Source organism: Panulirus ornatus, chromosome 6 (genome assembly GCF_036320965.1).
Source record: "Panulirus ornatus isolate Po-2019 chromosome 6, ASM3632096v1, whole genome shotgun sequence".
In the NCBI taxonomy this organism is placed as follows: Eukaryota; Metazoa; Arthropoda; class Malacostraca; order Decapoda; family Palinuridae; genus Panulirus; species Panulirus ornatus.
In genome coordinates, this window is record NC_092229.1 from 4,008,070 (window position 1) to 4,029,894 (window position 21,825).

The window sequence follows — 21,825 nt, forward strand, 5'->3', positions numbered from 1 at the left end:
ACATACGACTAACGCTCATGCATTCCTTTAAGCTAACGCACCATCGTTGTTCTTTGACTCAACTAAGCTAACGAGCCACTAATTTACATTCTCCGTTCCACCTGTATCTTCCAACAAGGTAACGTACCTGCAACTTATATGTTTCTTTACACTTTTCAACCATGTCTTTCACTTAGTTGTTCTTTGCTCCCCTAACGCTTAAGTCTAAAACTCGATCAACCAGACCACCAACTTGATAAATGTCCTGCATGCATTGTGTGTGTGTGTGTGTGTGGCTTTAGAATCACATTGAAAACATGAAAGTGTTGCAGATTATATCATTTGATAACTACAACTTGGATGTTGACGCCCTTAATGACCCTAGCAGTTGATAGGCCTCATCCCAACCAATCTTGTGGTGTGTTGCCCTCATAGTAATGAAACTGGGCGAGTATTGGCCAGTGACTTAACTCTGTTCCTGTCAGTCGAGTGCGTCTCTGCCCATATCTACCGTGAAGTTGCTGATTCCACCTCACTCCTCCCCATCTTGCTGCTTCTCTCTCACAGTAACAAGAGGAGAGTTGCCAAATATCAGAGTCGAGCAACATGGCATCTTCTTGAAAACGAACCTTTTCGTTGGCGTGTACCTTACATAGAGGTATATCATATAAGTGAAGTATGATCGTATCATATCCAAGCACCACTGTGACTGACCACGTCACACACTTTTGAGTGACCTCAGCTGACCTTACATGAGCCCACACTCCGGCTTATTTGACCTCCCTCACACCAACCAGGAAATGGCCACGTCCCTTGCGTTGACTCTGCATAATCTTTAACCTCTCGGTTGCTATCGCTGTGAAAACGCCATCATTGATTCGCTTTCAATGATCATGCTAGCAGACAAGACTGCCATGATGGTAAATATCAAAAGCAGCAACGTCAAACCCTGAATGAAGATCAGATATATAGATATCAAAGCATTAATTCAACTCCCGGTTTTAATGAGATATAATTCCCAAGAAATTTTCGGAGTCTCACTCGTTGAATGGACGGATCTGTCGATTCCCGCAAGAGAGTTTTGTATGACATACTAACGCTACATACAGGACGGGAGCAAATAGGGTACATCCAGCAATATCTTACCAGAATTTAATCTGCAGCCTCGTCTGGTCGGTGGGAATAGATTCATGGTAAAGGGCGACCCGTAAAGAATGATTCCATAGTAGGGGGAAAAACTGGTTTCATCTTTCCCTTTACGATCGGAAATATCATTTTCGGTTCTCATAATATCTAACAGCATTATTTTTTTTCATCAACTCTGTTCTCATTTGTATAAGTTGGAACAAATGAATTCAGAAGTGAATCCTTTGTGGGATAATATTACACAGAAATGGGATCCTCCACCCGAGTTCCACCGACCACTAAAGGGTAGGAACCGTTTATTCCTCCAGGAATGCACCTACCACCCAAATACGTATGGATGTACCGACTGTATACATTACAGTATCCTCGCTTATTTTCTCCTTATTTTCAATAAAGAGGCAGTCAAAATACAAAACTTTACCGTACGCAAGTGTTATTTCCGTATCCTCAAACTAACACATGCATATCCTACCTCGTATCGAAACACACACACACACACACACACACACAGCCATAGACACACACTTACAGACACGAGATGGGGCCCTACGTGTAAAACACGCAACTGTTGTTACAAAGAAGAGCTTCCCTGATTGTAAGCTTATTTTCAAGATTTTGAAGGGCCTTCTGCTTCTCCAGGTCTTATATAAGTAAGGGAATGGAGGAAGGGGAAGGTAGTGTGAGAGTGGGGTCTTCAACTGAAGTGAAAGACTATAACGCATGAAGAATATACTGAAAGCAGGGAACATGGCCTGAAAAAATTGCGAGGGTTCATCAACTGACGTAGAATTTGAAGGTTCACTGTAGTGGTAGAGAAACACGAGGACGCACATACATAGGTGCACAATATTGAAGTTCTAAAAGGAATGAATTGCACCGTTGGAGATTGAGCAATCAGGAAGGTTCATGGCCTGATTGATAAAAGGTTTGGAAGAACGCAGAGCATAGAGAAATCTGTGCTTGGTAGTTAAGAGACAGATTTGTAGAGAAAGCTAGAGACGCAGAGGTTGACAAATTCAATGCTGAAGGATCTTGCTAAAAGATGGCGTTATCGAATGTGGAGATGATAACGCAGGAGGTTGAGAGTTGCGAATCACAGAATATTAATGGCTTCGAACACCATGCACCAAATAAAGAACAAGGGGAAAGGAAGAAGGAATGATCATTGAATAGTACTACAGTGGATAGAATCGTCAGACGCAATCTCTGACATAGAAGGAAGGAGAAGAGTCGGTGGGTCACAACCACAGACACACGGAGGCGACCAGTTACAAGTACGATTCATCTGCCTTCATGTGGTCAGGAGGTACTTAGACAGGCGATTTATTAAATCCAATCTCGCGGGCTGGGAGACATGAGATGGCTACACCTGCCAATATGGGACGAGACGTACGTATATACGATACAACCTAACTCACGCCGAGGTGGTCTTGGCCCTGATGGCATTACCTGGGGGTACAAGTGTTATTAGATCCGGCTTGTGTCAGGGAAGAAAAGTTCCCGAATTCGAGAAAGTGAGTTTTGAGTCCAGGGAGGGAACCTCGACCACGTTCCTTGTTAACTTGAGAGAATGTCATTAATATTAGTGTGTGATGAAGAAATTGAAGTGTCCTCCCACAGGTGTGTGTGTATATTTTTTTTTTTTCTTTAATTTTCCAAAAGAAGGAACAGAGAAGGGGGCCAGGTGAGGATATTCCCTCAATGGCCCAGTCCTCTGTTCTTAACGCTACCTCGCTAACGCGGGAAATGGCGAATAGTTTGAAAAAAAAAAAAATATATATATATATATATATATATATATATATATATATATATATATGCCAAAAAGGTTATATCAGAATGAAATAACTTTATATTCGTTAGGAATTCTATGATCAGGCTGTATCATTATTAATTACAAATGGTTTTGAAATGAACAAATTAAGCCAGATAATTTCACAGGGAGGAAGCTATAAGTTGCAGAGGAATTTGGTTAAGAAGCTTATACTTAATATTCAATATGGCGATAATTGTGATGTCCAGTTAAACACTGCTGCAATGTCATTCTAGCATACTTTTGTTAAATAATGTCTTTGCATGAATTGATTACAGTAAATCCCACAATAGTAAGTTTGGAGAGTAAAGAAAAATTTTTTTTTCTGCAAGACTTTGAGACATATCTAAACGATAAATCCAAGAAATATTTGAAAATTACTTAATTTTGATTTGGAATAAAAAGTTTTTGGCTTCGTATCTCCTGCAGATTATGTAAGCAAATAATGTTTCTCTCCAGGTCTATGGTAACAAGCCAGGGAGGGGTAAGGTTCTATTAATTTCAGAGTATACACATCCTTCTAGGTCTACTGCGTAGATGTAGCTTTTCCCAAGCTATTCCTTGAAGCTTATCAGAATAAATCTAAAGATAGCTCACAGTTTGGGTGATTTGCATGTCCCTATACTTGACTTTTTCGTTAAATTTTCCATCTTTGTCTAGTTTCATCTGATGGTCCTTCTTCCCAAATTCACTCAAAATTTTCTTTTCAAGGCATCCGCTCAGTGCGAAGTTATTTTTAGGAAATACCACAAAGGATTTAAACTTAAAGTCTTTGAAAAAATATCACAGACGTACTATAAACGTTCGCCAGAGTACTCAAGACAATGAAATATGTTTGCCAGTTAATCTGTCTGTCATATTATCATGGGAAAGGACACAAGTCTAGATATATTCGCCATAATATTACAAGGTAGTAGAGATGTTCGACAAATGATCAAACGCTAGCCAAGATGTGCGCCATAATATTACACGCAAGATGAGATGGTCGCCAAACTACAAACATAATTCGAACAATTCCTCATAACATTGCATACTTATCAAGTGCTCACTACGCTGAAAAGACACATTCGAATGTATTCTTGCCAGACAAAATCCAGATAGCAATTTGACAACAGGCTACCAGACAATCGGAGAAGTTGTAAAGTCAACAACGATGTATATTGACGTCAAGGTAATCCGATGTTGCATATAAACTACTCATTTCTGTAAAGGAAATGAACTAGTAACATTAGCTTCTTGTGAGCCGACGACGCACTCTTGGGAGCAACCTCTGGACCAAGATTATGAAAGGATCGAAGATGAAGTTTACCAAAACTTTTGTAATGGATTAAACAAGATCTCAAAACTTCCTCTATTAGCAGCACTAAATTTCGTCAGACAACGCACCTTGCTAATGGGCTGGCCGTTTTTGAAGACCAAGAAAGGGGGAAAAAATGATTCTTTCGTGTATTGTTAAGAATAGAGCATCAATATAACCTTGAGATATCGTCAAGCTTGCGATTCTTCCAACGATAGCCATACAGTATATATATATATATATAGCCTCTCGTAGATCGGTATTCGATGCAAATCCCTCTGAACGAGGGTTTCGTTCACCCTTTAATCCACAAAATCCCTCGGTTGTGGAACATCCGCGTTCAATATGAACCCCTCCGACAGCCTCTCTCCTTCCATATATTCATTATTCATTCAGACCTGCAGGATTGTGTGCGCCGGCCACCCTGCAATCTGGCAGGAGGGCCGTGTTGTCTATGCCCTCATTAGTGAGTATGGCCTTTGGTCGTGGTGAAGGGCCAGGCAGGTCCTCGCCAAGGTCAGGAGGAAAGGTGAAGGCAAGATGAGGAAGGTTGAAAGAAGGGATGAATGGTGAGGTCAGGCACATCTTGAGGTGAGGAGAAATGAGGCAAAGTGGAGGACGAGAATAGGGTAACCAGAAACCATGGTAAGATATTGAGGAAAATGAGGTAAAGAGAGAGGACCTGGATGAGGTAAACAGGAGAAATGAGGGGGAAAGCGAGGTAACTTGCGGAAGAGGAAGTGAGAAAATAGGTGGAGAGAAGACAAGAAAGCAGGTAGGTTAGGTGAAGGTGACATTGTGGAAGGATAAAGAATGAGAAGGGAAAGAGAAGAGCATGTGTGTGTGTGTGTGTGTGTGTGTGTGTTGCACCTGGGAGAGGCTTTGGGTGAGGTAGAGGGAGGTGTGGAGTGTGGCCTATGATCTGCTGAGGGCTTTGGGGGGTCAGTACAGGCGAGTGCTGTGGATGAGGGAGGTGGTGAGGGATCTGGCGGACAGATGCGTGTGAGGGTTGTAGCGAGAATGGCTGGGTTTCCAGGCACTTCCTCCGCCTTCCAGACACAAAAGCACACACAGTCCATGGTTTGACATTATTGTATATGAATGTATGCAAATCTTTCTGTAACATAAATAAAGTTCACTAATGTCTTTGCTCTAAGACTGTATAGCTAGATTCCCTCCATCCCCCTCACCCTTCCTCCCTCTCTATCTCTCCCTCATCTTGAAAGAATTCACTCAAGCATCACTTCACAAGATACAAACTAACAATGCCCCAAAGCAAGTACCCTATCCCAGAAGAACAGCATCCAGCCCTAAAGAACACATACGATCTGCCAGCAGTACCTATCCGGCCCCCATTGCACCAAGTCAGCGCTCTTTTTCAACCTCGTACACCTTATCTCACGGTCTACAGGAGCGAGTCCTCTAACTCCATCACACACACAAGGCCCCAAACGCTTCCATTTGGTAGAAATGCAGAATTTAAGCAGATCCTTAAAAAAATTTACTGCCAGTAAAAACGTTCCTGCTCGGCCGCAAAAATTCTGAAATTGGCGTGAGATGAACTCATAAAGTGGGTGATTATGAGGGGGGAAAAGTTAGTCGTGAGGGGCGAAGCGCAGCCGCCCGGGTGAGGACCCCGAAATGGAAAGGTAGGTTGAGGGGAGAGGGAGAGCAAGAGGGTTGTGCAAACGGGGAGTTGAGGAGAGAGTTGTGTGGAGTTGATGAGGCTGAGAGCAACTAGAAGTGATAGGTGTGGGAGAGGTGGGTGGCGAGGTGGCTGGATGGTAGTGGCAGTGGTGGTATATTGCTGGAAACCTTGGAAACAGTCTCTCTCACAATGGTGTGTGGATGGTGCGACGCCCAGCAGGGTAGTGGAGTAATAGGGAAAGAACGGTTGGACTTGAGAGAGGGGGGAAAAAGGAGGAGGATGGTATAAAACCACCACACAGTCTATATATATATATATATATATATATATATATATATATATATATATATATATATATATATGCAATAAACATACCCCTATCTTTCTCTAAATATCATTGACACAAGCAATTCGAAGCAGACACCTGATCCACAACATCGTCTACTACACATAGGAATACATTACTTCTCTCGAATCAGATGCTTCTTGCCTGCCACCACCCTGTCAATCCCCGCTTGCCCATACATCTCGCTAGGTATACTCAAGTCTATATAACTCCTCTATAGTTAGAAGATTCATCCGTGTTCCTCTAACCCTTATACGAAGGTATGATGCATGCATTCTACCAGCCCTCTGGCTGAACCATACAAACGTCGAACAGGTTGATGAACCAATGAACAATAATATAACCCATATTCTAGAGAAACCTCACCTACAACCCTACCCACTCCTGTCGCTTTGACGCGCCTCATCTTCAGCAAGGCTTTCACGACCTCCTCTCCATTCACTATAACATTCGCCATCACTCACTCCGCATACCACCTCGCCCAGGATACACCATACCCCTTTCCTGTCATCTAAGCACACTTGACAGTGTTTCAGGTCATTCACTTCGTCTCTTCCTCGCATCGCCTTCGCCCGCTACCACTACCACCATCCGCTCTCTTCGCAGTCGTTCCCATGTGTTCTCTTGATTTCCTCACCCTATTCATAGTGTTCCAAAGAATTTTCTTATTCTGTCTAAAGTTCCCCAATACAGTCTCGCCCCGTCTCTCGTTTTCCTCACTTTTCTTCAGTTCTTGTACCCTTCCCTTGCTGGTTTCTCTCGAGTTCCTTCCAACCGCTTTCACTCATTCTCTGTAGGTACAGACCTTACTGCCATCTTCTCTTGAACTAGCGATTTAACTTCCTTATCCCCCCATGCACTACACTTTCTTATACTTCCACATCCCACCTTGTGCATGCCATACACCTCACCTGCACATTTATGCACATTTAGTATACACTGGTGAATGGTTTTAGAGGTTAACAGGCATATATATATATATATATATATATATATATATATATATATATATATAGAGAGAGAGAGAGAGAGAGAGAGAGAGAGAGAGAGAATTATTTTGTGCTGCAGCTTTTTTCCGGATCTATGCTGTGTAGTGTGTGCGTCTCAGTCACTGTTCTAAAGTTCCTTTTGCTGATCAAAGAATCCAAGATCCATAAAGCTAAACTTGGAGTATTTCTGAGGAGGATAACGCAAGGGAAATCCTGAGTATATGTGTGCGTGTGTCAAAAGGTTTACATGCACTAGGCAAAGTGCTCAGAGGCATTTGATACATTTATAAGGATAAGTTTTCAAATTATCATTATCATTATTATTATTAAAGTACTAATGGCTCAGATGTCTAAGCAGTTTCGGTACTCGCGGAAAAAAAACTTTCTACGAAATGTGTAAAAGTAAACTGCAAGTTATCGTTCAAGTTGCTTGTGCGATATGCTGGGAATTCCTTGTTGATTTTCCATTTTCAGTTAATTTGCATCCTTTGAAGGGCAAATGAATAGAAAATGGATAGCTCCATTTTTTCACGCCCCTTTCTTTCGCCATATTTGCTGACGTCATACATTTTTTTTCTCTCTCAGCATTGCCATTATTGGACGAGGCTTCTCCGTTTGTCATGTAATTGTATCCAAAATTAATTAATTTTGTCACGAAGTAATTAAGATTAGTAAATCAATGATACTCTTGTGTTTTCGAATCGATATTCTTTTTTGTCTGTGGGAATATAGACCTGAAATCACGTATGGATGAATGACACTGATGATTCTGGCGGTAATGCAATGAATGGATCAGCAACATCCCATGGCAGGTCCACAGGCTTGCCTCGTACAGTGAAAAAGGATGGAGGAGTTGCACTACCGCTTCCCTGTCAAGGATTTTCACCGTCGGGGACAGTGACGCAGACGATTTGGTGGTTAAGGAAGCTGGTGTGTAGTAGGTTGATTGGCTTGTAGGACACCACCAACCAGTGGATGTAACCTTGAAACTACGAGACATTGAACTAACGAACGTAACCATGAAACTACGACAGACAGTTAACTAACGATTGTAACCATGAAACTGAGACACACTTAACTGACGAACGTAACTATGAAACTACGACAGAACAGTCAACTAATTAAAGCATCCCAGAAATTACGACATAAAAGCCAAGCACCGAACGTAACCCTGAAATTTCGACAAACAGTCGAGCAACAAACGTAACCCTGAAACTGTGACGGGCGAACAGTTGATGCAAAACGTCTTCCCACATATTCTTGAACAGAAAGGAGAAATGGTGGACAGAATATCACTACGTCGAGGAAAGGTGATGATGATGATGTGTCTTTTTAGGGTAAAAGCACAGTAGGTTGAGCTGCCCATAAGGGTTAATCATCCTTTTTATCAATACATAATGAATTGTTCTTTGTCTTCACAATAATTAACCAGATTGGAAGAGGACACGAAGAGATCGCACCACGCATTGCTGGCATCTGTTACCCCTGCAGCTTGAAAATGTGAAAGAGATGCTGCTTTATTCTTAGTCAAGATGATTTACTATGAACCTGACACAAAGATCATTACCAGCAGGTACGAAGGCGAATCTGACTAAGAAGCTGACCAGAAGATCATTACCAGCAGGTAGAAGGCGAATCGAGGCGAGTCGGACTAACTTTACTAGTGTGAAGCACCTGGAAACTATCACGATCCTGTTGCAAGCTAGATAACGGGAGGAATTACAATGACAATAAATAATAAATAATAATAATAATAATCATAACGAAACTGCTGATACTAATACTACTTATGCTACTGCTACTAGTTAATAATGATAAACAATAATAATAACGAAGTTGCTGATACTAAAACTAACACTAATACTACTACTTATAATAATAATAGTAATGATAATATTGCATTATTACACGAGAGTGAAAAGTACCTTCTACATCTGGGCTTCTGTAACGCCTGCCAGTCTCAAAACGTTCACAATGAAGGAGGGTGGTACTTGATGTAGATGTACCCAGAGTAAGGGGCAGCGAGTGTGGTGGGCCTTATCGATCGCTCCCTTGGAAGAGATAAGACACAGGGATCGGCAGATTACCCTGCTTTTACAGGCACGAGTGAGTTTCGTCGGCGCAAATTAAGAAACAAAAATGTTTGGCTTAAAATTTCCCTCCGAAGGGTTCACTGGATATCTTAAATAGGTCCGGGAGCATTATAGTACAAAGGTTACAAGGGATAGCGATCATTTGCACCAGCGACTATTGAGTATGCGATCATAACCCAGCGAACACCTGGTGCAAACCCTTTTGGTCGCTTGGTTAGTTGGTCATGCGCGCTTCAGGGCTTCCGACCTCCAGGGTCTTATTAAGACCGTGAGAGTCAAGCTGCATCTACCAACTGGTAAATCTTCAACACCTTCTTCAGGTCTTAAAGATATTTTACAACTACATAAACACTCATTACGTGTATGTGGCCCGTGGCATACAGTTCCGTTGTTGTATATGAAGGATACGTTTGACTCACAATCATTATATATACAAGCGCCTGATGCTTTTTACCGATAAGTATCAAAAATATTTCACAATACAAAGTATAAGTAACTAATAATCGTCACCTTTCCGAAATCTAGAACAATATCTTTCTCAGTTTTGTAGCTATAGACGTATAGAAAACACTTGCTTCTCGAAACTGAGATTTTTTTTAAAGTCTATAATTTTAAGGGACTAAAGTGATCTAACCCATTTTCTAGGGAGTATTCTATAACAAACATTAATACTCCAAAGAATGATACAGAAAACAAAGTTATCCTCCTACGAATATATTTCTGTGACCTGAAAAATGAAAAGTGAACTCTGCGGTACGACGGAATAAAGGCCATAATCGGTCAAACGTCCTCAAAGGCTTGGGCTTAGGTTTCTCTGGCAGAGGATGGGTTAACCTAAGGGCACTGGGTAGTTTCGTCTTTATTACCTCTGGACACAAGGATCATTTCCATGGGGACTTATTCTTCTGCCTGGTTTTTAGTTTACGCCGAGTAAATACGGACGAAAAATGTGTGTATACCTCTGGCCCAGAAGATCCCAACCCTGGGTACTCATACACCAGACCCATCCACATGTTAGGTGGTGTTAACCTTAAAAGTTCTAGCCATGACGACAGAATTGTGGAGGAGGAATTTCGGGTGATACGTTTCGTATATGTTTCTCAGTGTTAGATAATAATGCGCTGTGATATGGTTGAATTCTAAATCTTTCGTTAGATTATTTTACGTGTTAGGCGGTACACAATGTGGACGATAAGTAAGTTAGCGATCCGCTATTAGAAAGGGGTTGGAATCTCTATCTATAGCTCCTCCTCCTGCCTCCTTTATCTGCGTTGATACCATCTACCTTTCGCCCCCTTCCGATAAAATATCTACATCCTTATCTACACATTCAACACTACTCCTTCCTTTCCTTATCTACACGTTCAACACTACTCCTTCCCTTCCTTATCTACACATTCAACACTACTCCTTCCTTTCTTTATCTACACATCAAACACTACTCCTCTCTTATCCACACCTTAAATACTTCATCTTTCATCTTCACACATTACGTAGTGCTGCGTGACGCATCACGGGACACGCTGGGTTGAGCGCATTAAGGTTCGACACCTGGTTGCGGCAGATGGTCCACCGTCAACCCAGCTGTTCATCAACCCTTTAGGGGGCTGGTTGGTGAAATAGGTACCTGGCTCAAGCTAGGGGTGTAAATAACTTATATAATCCCTGGGGATAGGGGGAGAGAATACTTCCCACGTGTTCCCTGCGTGTCGTAGAAGGCGACTAAAAGGGGAGGAAGAGGGGACCTGGAAACTCTCCCCTTCCGTTTTTACTTTTCCAAAAGGAACAGAGAAGGGGGCCAAGTGAGGATTTTCCTCAAAGGCTCAGTCCTCTGTTCTTAACGCTATCTCGCTAACGCGGGAAATGGCGTTTTGTATGATATATATATATATATATATATATATATATGTAAACCTAAAAAGCGTTTTCAAAAGCAGTTTGATCTGTCTAAATGTTTTAGCAGTATTACTGTAACGTCATAGAAGTGTGTGTGTATGTGTGGTAATGCGAGATATCTAAAGTATGTACCAGTATGAAAGTCCATGTATGGTATTAGTAAGAAATACCAGAGTTAACGAGGCATAGAGCCTGACGGAAAACACTGCCACTGTAAAATAGGAGGAGTGGAAGGCAGTCGCTGCGACAAATAACCATGAATCATGGGGAAGGCTTGAGTTACCCCTGACACCATGTTCCGGGAGAGAGATTTACTTCTGTCCGAGACAGAAAATGAACCCCTTATCCTTTTAATGTCTTCTCGATTTTTATTTCTGATCCTTTTTCTCAGACACATTTCACCTTTTACAAAAAAAATGCTGTTCCCTTACTTTTCCTAATTTTTTTTACGTACTTTTGACGCGTTTTAAAAAATGTTGAAACTTTATGTGCTTTCGTTATTCATCTATTTAATTCTTTACGTATTTTGGTCACTATAAACTGCACATAATATTCAGTTCTTGACTACATTATTACTTGACGTTAAATTATGTTTAACTTTCTCAATCTAATCATTATTATCATTATTATTATTAAGTCTTTCATATATTTCTTTCGCGTTCTTTCATTTTCCTACGCAGAATGAGTCATGCATTCGTTTTGCACTTGGTAGAATCATCTTTCTACTCAGTCTACTGCTGCCTTGCCAAGCATCAGTCTGTTAAGAGGGGGAGGTGCGAAGGGAGGTACAGAAACGGCAATTGATGGGAGAAAGGAGGAGAATGTAAAGGGAAATAAGGAATAAGATCGATCTATGTCCACATAAGAACAAAACAGGGAAGGGAGAGAGAGAGAGAGAGAGAGAGAGAGGGGCTCAGAAAGTTGCTTGCCAGATTTTACTTCAATACTGAGCACTATGAGGCCAGCCAGGGGCCTTTACTAAAGTTCTTCTGTATCTATTGATTTATTATGGCCTAGATCACACCAGAGCCTTCATGACAATTTGTCTCGGCTGCAAGACAGAAGGAGCACATAACTCCCCTACGGATGAAGATAAGCTGGGCACTAAGCTCAATGTTAGCTTGATGAATCCGGGAATAAGAAATGCAGTTCAGTGTCTCATACGTGTTACTATTTTGGCAGCAGATATAGAGTCTTCAGAGACCCTATATACAGGGGACAACGTGCTCTCAGTGGATGGAACCAGGGCATATGGACTGGTTCGAGGAAACCACATAAAGGTCTGTGGGGATTGGATTGTGGATAGGGGAATCTACCTTCACTGCACTGTACATAATAGCTATATACTGAGTGTGAGCAAATAGGGCCATTCTTCGAATATATATATATATATATATATATATATATATATATATATATATATATATATATCCTGTATTCTGAGAAGCTGTACTATATTGTCCTTTTGTCATCAACATCGACACGAGTGACCCAAAACACTTATATTCCAAATGCAATCACAACCCCCTCCCCCCCGACACAAACACACACAACACACCTATACTCCCCCAGAATAACCCACCGATTTCTAACACAACTCCAGAATCTTGGAAAGTTTTTAGAATCTAAGGAAAGTAAGGAAAGATTGGAGAAGATGCAGCCAAGCGAACCCTTAAGAACCACTGATGCGAAGCGCCCACAGAGGCCCGAGGGTCTTATTGGTAAAGCTTTATCTTAGCTCTCTCTCTCTCCCTCTCTCTCTCTCTCTCTCTCTCTCTCTCTCTCTCACATCGTTAAAAAGACACAACAGTTTTACTTCGATCTTTCTAAAGGCCAAGGCTGCTCTCTCATCTCTAAGCAGAAATAAGTAATTGAAAGACATCATATATGGAAGATGAGTGCGAGTGCCAAAAAAAAGTATACAAAAAAGTATACAAACAAGAGTTACGGATGATACAGCCATAAGAAATGATACTATCCATACATAGCATTTGGCAAACTACTCCAGTGTCCTTCAAAATTCATATAGGGATGTCCCCCTCTTTAAATGTCATCCATATTTTTGTTGGTATGCTTTTTGGCAACTCTGTCCCTACATCAACTTACTCTTATGAAACATGTCTCATCAGTTGCTCATGTTTTGTTATACGTGTATACTGTACATCACCACAGATGCAAAGGAGGATATGTAATTCCAAAGTAAGGGGCTAAACCTGCAGCCTTGGCTTCCCCGTCTGACCACCCGTTCGCTGACTACACACAAAGTATCAAACTGCACCCGCAGCTGGTGGAGACAATAAAGGAAAGAGGAGGAGGAGGAGGAGGAGGAATTTGATGAGTTCGGCAAATTCTAGTTTGGCATTTTAGGTTAAGTTTCTAAGAGTTTTATGGGGTTTGTAAGGTAGAAAAAGAGGGTCGAACGTGAATGACAGCTAGGCCTCCATGTGGGAGGCAAATTTCGTTTGGTCTTCCACTGGATTTTTACGAGTAAATGTATTCTACGTGTCAGTTCTCTTCAAGGAATGGATTTGCTTTGAAATATCAGTAAAGGTCTTATCTTCCACGAGGAATAGGAGTTTGTGGCCAAAATGCTTATTTCCTATACCTAAATTCTGCAATAAGGTTTTGAATTATTGAATATCATTGATGTTTTATTTCATATTATGAAGTATAAATCGGACGTAGAAGGCACCGAAAAATATTCTAGGTAATAATTCAAGTTAAGAAACCTTTAGTTAAGTAATATTCCAAATTTGAAGGATGAAAAAAAAAAATATATGGCCCGAATACTTCCCTGAAGTATTCATTTCCAGTAGTCTGTGACATTCGAAGAAACTGACTGTTAAAATTCTCATAATGGGCCACATCTTTCGTAAGTCGAATGGATAGCTTTAGCAAGTTTACTAATGATTCAATCGACATTATTTCATGTAATGATTTTCATTATCATCAAAAGGATAGATAGAGAGAGAGAGAGAGAGAGAGAGAGAGAGAGAGAGAGAGAGAGAGAGAGAGAGAGAGACGTTGTATCATCTGTGCATCTGTCTGTGGGAAACCAAATATGATCCAATAGCCATAGCATCTATCTTCAAGACACCAGTGTTAGTTTATCTTCTGTTTAGTATATAGAAAAGTTAGTTATCAAGGTGACAGATGAAGATTTAATAGGCACGAGAGCCAATACACCAATTAGTCACCGTATGTACTTCAGAGTTTTACACCATTTATCATCCCACATTAGGCACGTGATTAGAAGCTAAAGGTCAAGGGTCACAGGTTTAATTACCGGTGGCGTGACCTCGACTGCTTGAAATGCTGGGATCCACCTCGCCGTAAGCATGAACGAGGTCATTACACAGGTGTGTTAGGGGGGGGGGTATTCGCCAGGAACCCATCGCATATCGTAAAATGTTGACGCAAATAAGAGACAAAAGCATTAGCGTTCACCACGCGCGCGCACACACACACACACACACACCTGACGCTCTCCACACCCTCGAACAGGCGCACTCATGTGTTGGTGATGTGAGTGCGTGATTTTCCGATCAGTTGAGGAAGCTGTGTGTATACTGGAAATATGATTTCCCGTTATGAGCGCCGATGCGGGTATACCAATAAAGACAGAGTTGCGTAAAAAATATAGTAAAATACGTTCTATTTTAACTTTACTGTGATTTCATTGAATGCTTGATTAGATCAAGTTATGCGCTTTAACTTCGTTTTTTTAACAGAGCTACATGCATGGACCATCACTGGGAAAAATATATGGTATTGGGCAAAACCCTATTGGATGTGTGTATAGGTATGTTCATGTAGTACTCAAAGATTATTGTTTACATTTACCATCAGGTTTATTACAGTGGCATCAACAGAAACGAGTTACTTTAGATGGTCTAAAGATGAAACTATGTATATTATTTCGGAACGTCAAGTGATATATATATATATATATATATATATATATATATATATATATATATATATATATATATCCTCACTTGGCCCCCTTCTGGTTTTTTTTTTTGTTAAAGTAAAAAGCAGGAAAGGAGGATTTCCAATCCCCCGTTTCCTCCCCATTTAGTCGCCTTCTACGACACGCATAACTGTATGTAAGTGATCTAACAGAATTGTGAAAAACCTTCTTTATAAACGCAAGAGGTTTAAAGATGCGCTGTTGCCCGCTACGTAGGAGCTTTTCCCTGATGAACAACGACTCGGCTGCTGAGAACTCCGCACTTTTGGAGTGGGAGGTGACAACGGAAGACCATTTCTGTTGTGTAGATGGGTCAGCACTGTGCGCACACACACGACTGACGCTGTGGTGGATCACTTAATTCCTGGTTGGTCCTAACCAACACCCCCTTCGTGCTCACAGATGAGCATCTTAAATTGGCGTTTTGAGAAAATTTTCCTCGTTCAGAGACCAGTTATTCAATGAATAACATTTCGGATATGATCATTTCATTGATGAGCTGAACACCAGAACCCCAGATATGAGAAATAGCTTCTGATGAACAGACTAATGTTCTCCAGCTTCAGACTTTTCATCGACATCACCCAAGAAGTATGCAGACCACCATTTGAGAATTGAAATATCATTCTAAGGTTATCAAAGATTACAATAAACGCCGACAGGAATTTAAATGAAATTTAAAAACATCCAAAGTACGTCATCAAGATTATGTCTTATCCGAGGTACGTGATCAATATAATATTTCTATAGTCCGAAGTATACTTCAGACATTTCCTGGCTAATGAAGGCATCGACGAAAAAAGAAAAAAGAAAACGGAAGACACGAAGAAAAAGTCTATCTTAAAGAGGAAAGCAAGAGGAGGTGGTGGTGGTGGGAGCCTACTTACTACTTCGATGAGGCCACTGACCTGTGCGTGGCCATCTCTGCCTTGTAGATGTCCTGCTGGGTGTCGGTGTTGTAGACGCTGGGCACGATGCCGTACAGGGAGCGGACTGTGGCTGGGTCGTAGCAGGCTGGCCGGAAGGGTCCCGTAAGGACGGCCATGGTGGTATAATGGTGCGCCGTCACTACCCGGATGCCGAAGGTCAGCTCGACCCGGATATCCCGCTCGATGAAGGTCTGTTGGGGAGGCAGAGAGACAAAGGGGTGGTCAGAGGTGTGGCTTAAGAGAAAGACTTGACGTAATCGGGAGGCAGAGAGACAAAGGGGTGGTCAGTGGTGTGGCTTAAGAGAAAGACTGACGTAATCGGGAGGCAGAGAGACAAAGGGGTGGTCAGAGGTGTGGCATAAGAGAAAGACGACGTAATCATGCACACATCCAGGTGTCACTGTTGAGGAAGATCTGTTGGAAGGATCATACACACGGTAGGTACACAGATAGCGGCGAGAGGAAAGGCATGCCGAGGGAAGTGCGCACACACACACACACAGAGGCACTCAGGGAAGTGCGTGATGGCGAGGGTAAGTTAAAGAGAAGTAGACAGGCCAAGTGCTTGGTTACTGGCACACGAGGAAGGGAGCACAAACAGCAGGTACTGACAAAGGGATAAACAGAAAGGTTAACTAGTTTCGCAGAACGCCCTGAAGACGCAAGCTGGACTCATGAAGAAAGTGCATCAGGGCATCTAGCTTACGAATGAGTAAGATAATAGAGAAATATAATATCTAACATAAAAGAAAAATGGTTGTTGAGAGTAGCGGAGAGAGACGCCTGTCAATTATAAACTGCCAGCCTCTCAACTGCCATTTTACATCTGAAAACACTCCTGTCTCTCTTGATGTCAAATGTCTCTAACAAGACATCAATTCATAAACAAGATGGATTTTAAAACCATGAATGCTTAAGTAAATGGGTGAATTTATATATATATATATATATATATATATATATATATATATATATATATTGTCCCTGGGGATAGGGGAGAAAGAATACTTCCCACGTATTCCCTGCGTGTCGTAGAAGGCGACTAAAAGGGGAGGGAGCGGGGGGCTGGAAATCTTCCCCTCTCGTTTTTTAATTTTCCAAAACAAGGAACAGAAGGGGGCCAGGTGAGGATATTCCCCCCAAGGCCCAGTCCTCTGTTCTTAACGCTACCTCGCTAACGCGGGAAATGGCGAATAGTTTGAAAGAAAGATAGAAAGATATATATATATATATATATATATATATATATATATATATATATATATATATATTATATATAATCTGAATACGGATATCAGTGTAGTGGTAGACAGAGACAACAGTGTCTCCTCACTGTCCACATAAACAAAGTCTCGTGTATGGAAACGTTTTGATCTCTCTTCTATGGCGTCTCAAAGATATGGACTCGGGGGGGCAAAATTCACTATCCTAATCTAGTTCAACAAATGTTCAAACTGCATATCACGAACTTGTACATACGCACCCACATATGCAGGTTCATGTAATGTAATTTGAACTTTTGTTGAACTAAAGGTATAAATGGTGGGTTTTGCCTCCGAATTCGGACTTTTGAGACGCTCTTATGATAACGTGTGGCTCAAAATCCTACGTTTCCCCCCCACTTTGTGGAGCTGCTGAGGGATCAAAAGTTACAGTAACTTCATTTCATGGTTGACGAGACTTCATAAATCACGGGATCAAGATACCGGTAAAGTGTCAGCTTCAGCCCTGAAGCGGGAGGGAATGTCAGTGAATCCTGTAAAATTAGTGGGAAAGTGGACATAGAATCTGAAATTTTGAGACGTTTCAGGATCTTGACGTATATAGTCTGGAGAAAATCCATTGAAACAAAAAAACAAAAGAAAAAGACTCAACTCTGGTAAATATTTCATAATTTATTTACCAAATCACAAATGTTTCCTTAATTTCTCTAGGACGTTAGAGAGGTTTATCATGTGGAAAAATCCAAACCTCTCATTCACTATTGCAGGTTATGGATCATTGATCTATTTAGTTTGCTTATTCAGATTCCATTATAATCAGACCATGAACGCTGTCCACAGAGGACTATCTGTGTCAGGGATTACGATATACATTATACTGAAGCCTTTGGAGAAGGTAATTCAGTCTCATCAACTGATTTAGTTCCAAAGATTTTCTGTTTATTCCATTACTTTCCCTCCTTAGCTAGTTAGTACGACAGACAAAGAACGGCCTCATTTGCACACGTTCAATTTCTGGCTATTATGTGTGATGCACAGAAACCAGAGCCCCACCATCCGCAGCTAAGCCAAATAGATGAACTTCATGGTTTCACTTTGCCGCTTCGTATGCCCTGGTTCAGCCCATTACCACTCATATGCCACATTGATCCAGTTCATTATATTCATTGCATACCACTTGCCCTGCTGAATATTCAGTCCCATACCTCAAGGCTTATCTCGACACCCTTACATTCGTTTCTTCTCATCCTTTTGGTCCCCGCGCATTTGATACATAGATCGTGGTCAGTCTCTCCTCACTCATCCTCGCAATATGTCCGAACACTTTCAACCCTCCCCCACCCCTGGTCGGTCCTCTCAATCAGAGTGCCCGGGGAATCATACACCTCTCTTACTCTCTCTCATTCTCTAAACGATCAAATCAATTCGCACATCACGTCATTCAAAAGCAGTTCCTCTCCAGTATACCCATCTGCTTCCTTTCTCTTGCATTCCAATGCCCAAGACTTACATCCACATGCCACTTCCGGGAGTACGATATCTTCGAACATACACATCTTCACCGCTACAGATACTAATCTCCCCTATACACTCTCAAGACCTTATCCCCCTCCTTCTTCCACCGTATGACTAGCTTCATCCCCCTTGGTTCCAACCGCTGCCACGTCTACTCCCAGGCACCTTAAGCACTTCATTTCCCCCAGATCCTCTATCTTAAAAACACACAAAAGACTATCCTGTCTCACTTCTCTGCTGCACCTTATCTGTTCCTATTATACAGTTACTCTCAACTCTTCTTTACATACACTCAAGAGACTCAGTCACCTAATGAATATACAACTGAAATATCTAACTAAAACATCTTTAAACCCTTTAAATGTATGATTTACATAAGTTTATGTAGGAATTTATGATCAGAAAAGTAAAGTTCTCGCACCAAAGTCCCAAGTATAATGCCAGACTTCGAAATCACTCGAAGTAAATAAAGAGTAACGAACGAGACACACACACACACACACACACACACACACACACATGAAGCTCGGGGAATCCGAGTGTATTTGTGTGTAAGCAGGACCGGACGTTATCTGAGCCTTGCAGCCGGCACCGACTTAGGCAAGAATCAACCATTTTTCTTGACGCCATATATTGCAATCACGTTGCAAAAGGAGGAGTGTGGGAATTCCACGCATTCAGTGACCGACACTTGCTTATCATAATTAATGGTTTCCAGTTTTCATTACAACAGTAAAGTGGCAACGCTGAAGCCATTATAACGGCTCTGAATCCCATTATTATGGCAGAGAGTCTTTCTGTCGCCCAGGTTGATAATTGGCAGATGGCCTTCGGTGTCCTGAATCTATACCAGGTTGATAGCATTAGGATTTTTTTCAAAAGATCGAGGGGGGATGAAGAGGTATCTGTACATGTTATGCTCCAGCTATGCTATGTTCTAGCAATATCGTGCTCTAGCTATACCGTACTTAAGATATACCGTGCTCCAGCTATACTATACTTCACCCATACCATCCTACAGATGTACCATACTCCAGCTACGCAGCGCTCCAGTCATGTACATAAATACACACACATATGCACACACGCATCATAACGTAAAAAAAAATTTCACGACACTGGAAAGAAAACACGTTTTAATTTCTTGATCTTGACGTCATATTCTTTCAACAGACAACTTGCCAACACTTATATTTTCTTTCTTGGGACCTCTTCGTGCAACCGTTTAATAATCTCAAGTTCATTTCCAATATGCTGTGGACTGGCTCTGGTATGATATATAACAGGATTCATCGGCGTTATATTCAAGTTTGGAATGTGGTGTATCGCTAAAGATCTGACGTCCTTAAAAAGCCACACGCCACACTTGGAGGCGTGGCCACACCCTGAGGAGTGCCGAGACGTGTCCAAGTCTCGTGTCTTGGGCTGTCACACGGGTAGGCGTGGCTCCGTCTCAACGCCTCTCGTCTTCACAGAGTCGCTAAGCAAACAAACTCTGGGTCTTCACAGTTTATTCAACCTTGAGCCATGTTCTTCTTCTCTTTTTTCTCCCCTCGCGTTGTTTAAAATCAATTGGAATATCACTTTAACTCCTTTTCCTTTTTCTTTTGAAGTAAAGGGATCAGATTTCGTTTAACCGTTTGTAAACATTCAGAACTTTGGTAATCAGGGAAAACTTTTAACACTGTTTTGATTATATTGACCTTCTGCAAGAATGACAATGGCAAAGCTAATCTGAAGTTCCTGCAACTTCTTAGATCCCTTCCTGTTCCTGGTGAATTAATGAGGAGTTGGACAGATATACGACAGGGCAGCTAATCTAGGATGTCTCTCTGATAACCCAGAGTAGAGAAAAGGACTATGGTCGACATCCATCTACATCATGACTGCACTGTGGTCCTATATTTTATCAAGACAGGTTCACTAGGTTAAAAACCCCTTTGGCTTGGAAAGTATGCTAGTAAATCTAAACACTAATCAGGAATTCAAGATGGAGTCCTGCAGTGAAGATGTTTAATCAGCCGAGACTTTCCTGCGCTCCTCGTGATTTTCACACAGGTAGAAGCAAAACCAAAACATCCACACAATAGACAAGACACGTCGACTTCTTTGTCCTGCATCGTCTGAATCTACAAACCACTAGTGATTTAAAGTCATTCAGAATCTTTTAATCTTTAAGCTGCATATCAGCATTGTTCCTCACATTGCATGGCTTCATAAACCGGTGCTACATTAACTTAGGACGCGGGATGTCCTTCGCCTACCGTCATAAACGAGCCAGCTTTGTTAAGAGAGAGGCGGAGGGCATTACCCACACGTCTTGTTCTTTAACCTGGCGTTCCATTGTCTTACTTTTCGTGTAAATTCCATGTGGGACATATCCCAGCAAGGTCCCAGCAGGATCGGTTGATAGATGAGATCCCACTGTACAGCGTTACTCCTCTTGTGCTCTCTACATGGCGTCTGGGCTCGGGTTCGGCGTCCTCGGGGGGACACGCCTGAACACAGAACGGCGTTGAGGCTTAAGTCGTCCGCCTCTGGCATCCAGGGAAGATGAGGAGGATCCCCAGGGCGAAGGATCACGATGGCTGAGGATCCCGAGGACCGCGAATCCCGGGACCGAGGATCCCTGGTAAGGACCCCTGTTTCAGAGGGTAGTATTAAAGGACGGGCCATGGCGACGGGGACCAATAAGTAGTCTGTCTAAAGAGACTGTCGCTAAAACAGTCCTTTAATAAGCTTAGGCCTAAGACCGTAATTTATAAAATCCTAAACCGTTCCTTCCTCTCGGAAGATTGAACATCTAACCTTTTAGAATATCTGCTCCAGGCTGCTCTGAAGAGGGAGGGAGAGCGTATTTCTCACAGCAGGTAACCTTTCTAACCTTTTAGTTGCCAGGGGGTAAATCTTTAACATTATGTTAATTATCCTAATATCCCGCGGGGCTTAATGGAGCAAGGCTACACAGTAGCTCCAGC

At 41.8% G+C, this 21,825-nt stretch overlaps 1 protein-coding gene across 1 annotated transcript in view; it reads right to left on the minus strand.

Moving 5' to 3' along the window:
• Nucleotides 1–21,825, minus strand: part of LOC139749011 (uncharacterized) — a 253,789-nt gene that overhangs the window by 22,093 nt on the left and 209,871 nt on the right. The window contains exon 10 of the mRNA XM_071662392.1: nucleotides 16,089–16,300. Within this exon, the coding sequence (XP_071518493.1) occupies nucleotides 16,089–16,300 (212 nt within the window). The remainder of the gene's footprint in view (nucleotides 1–16,088; nucleotides 16,301–21,825) is intronic.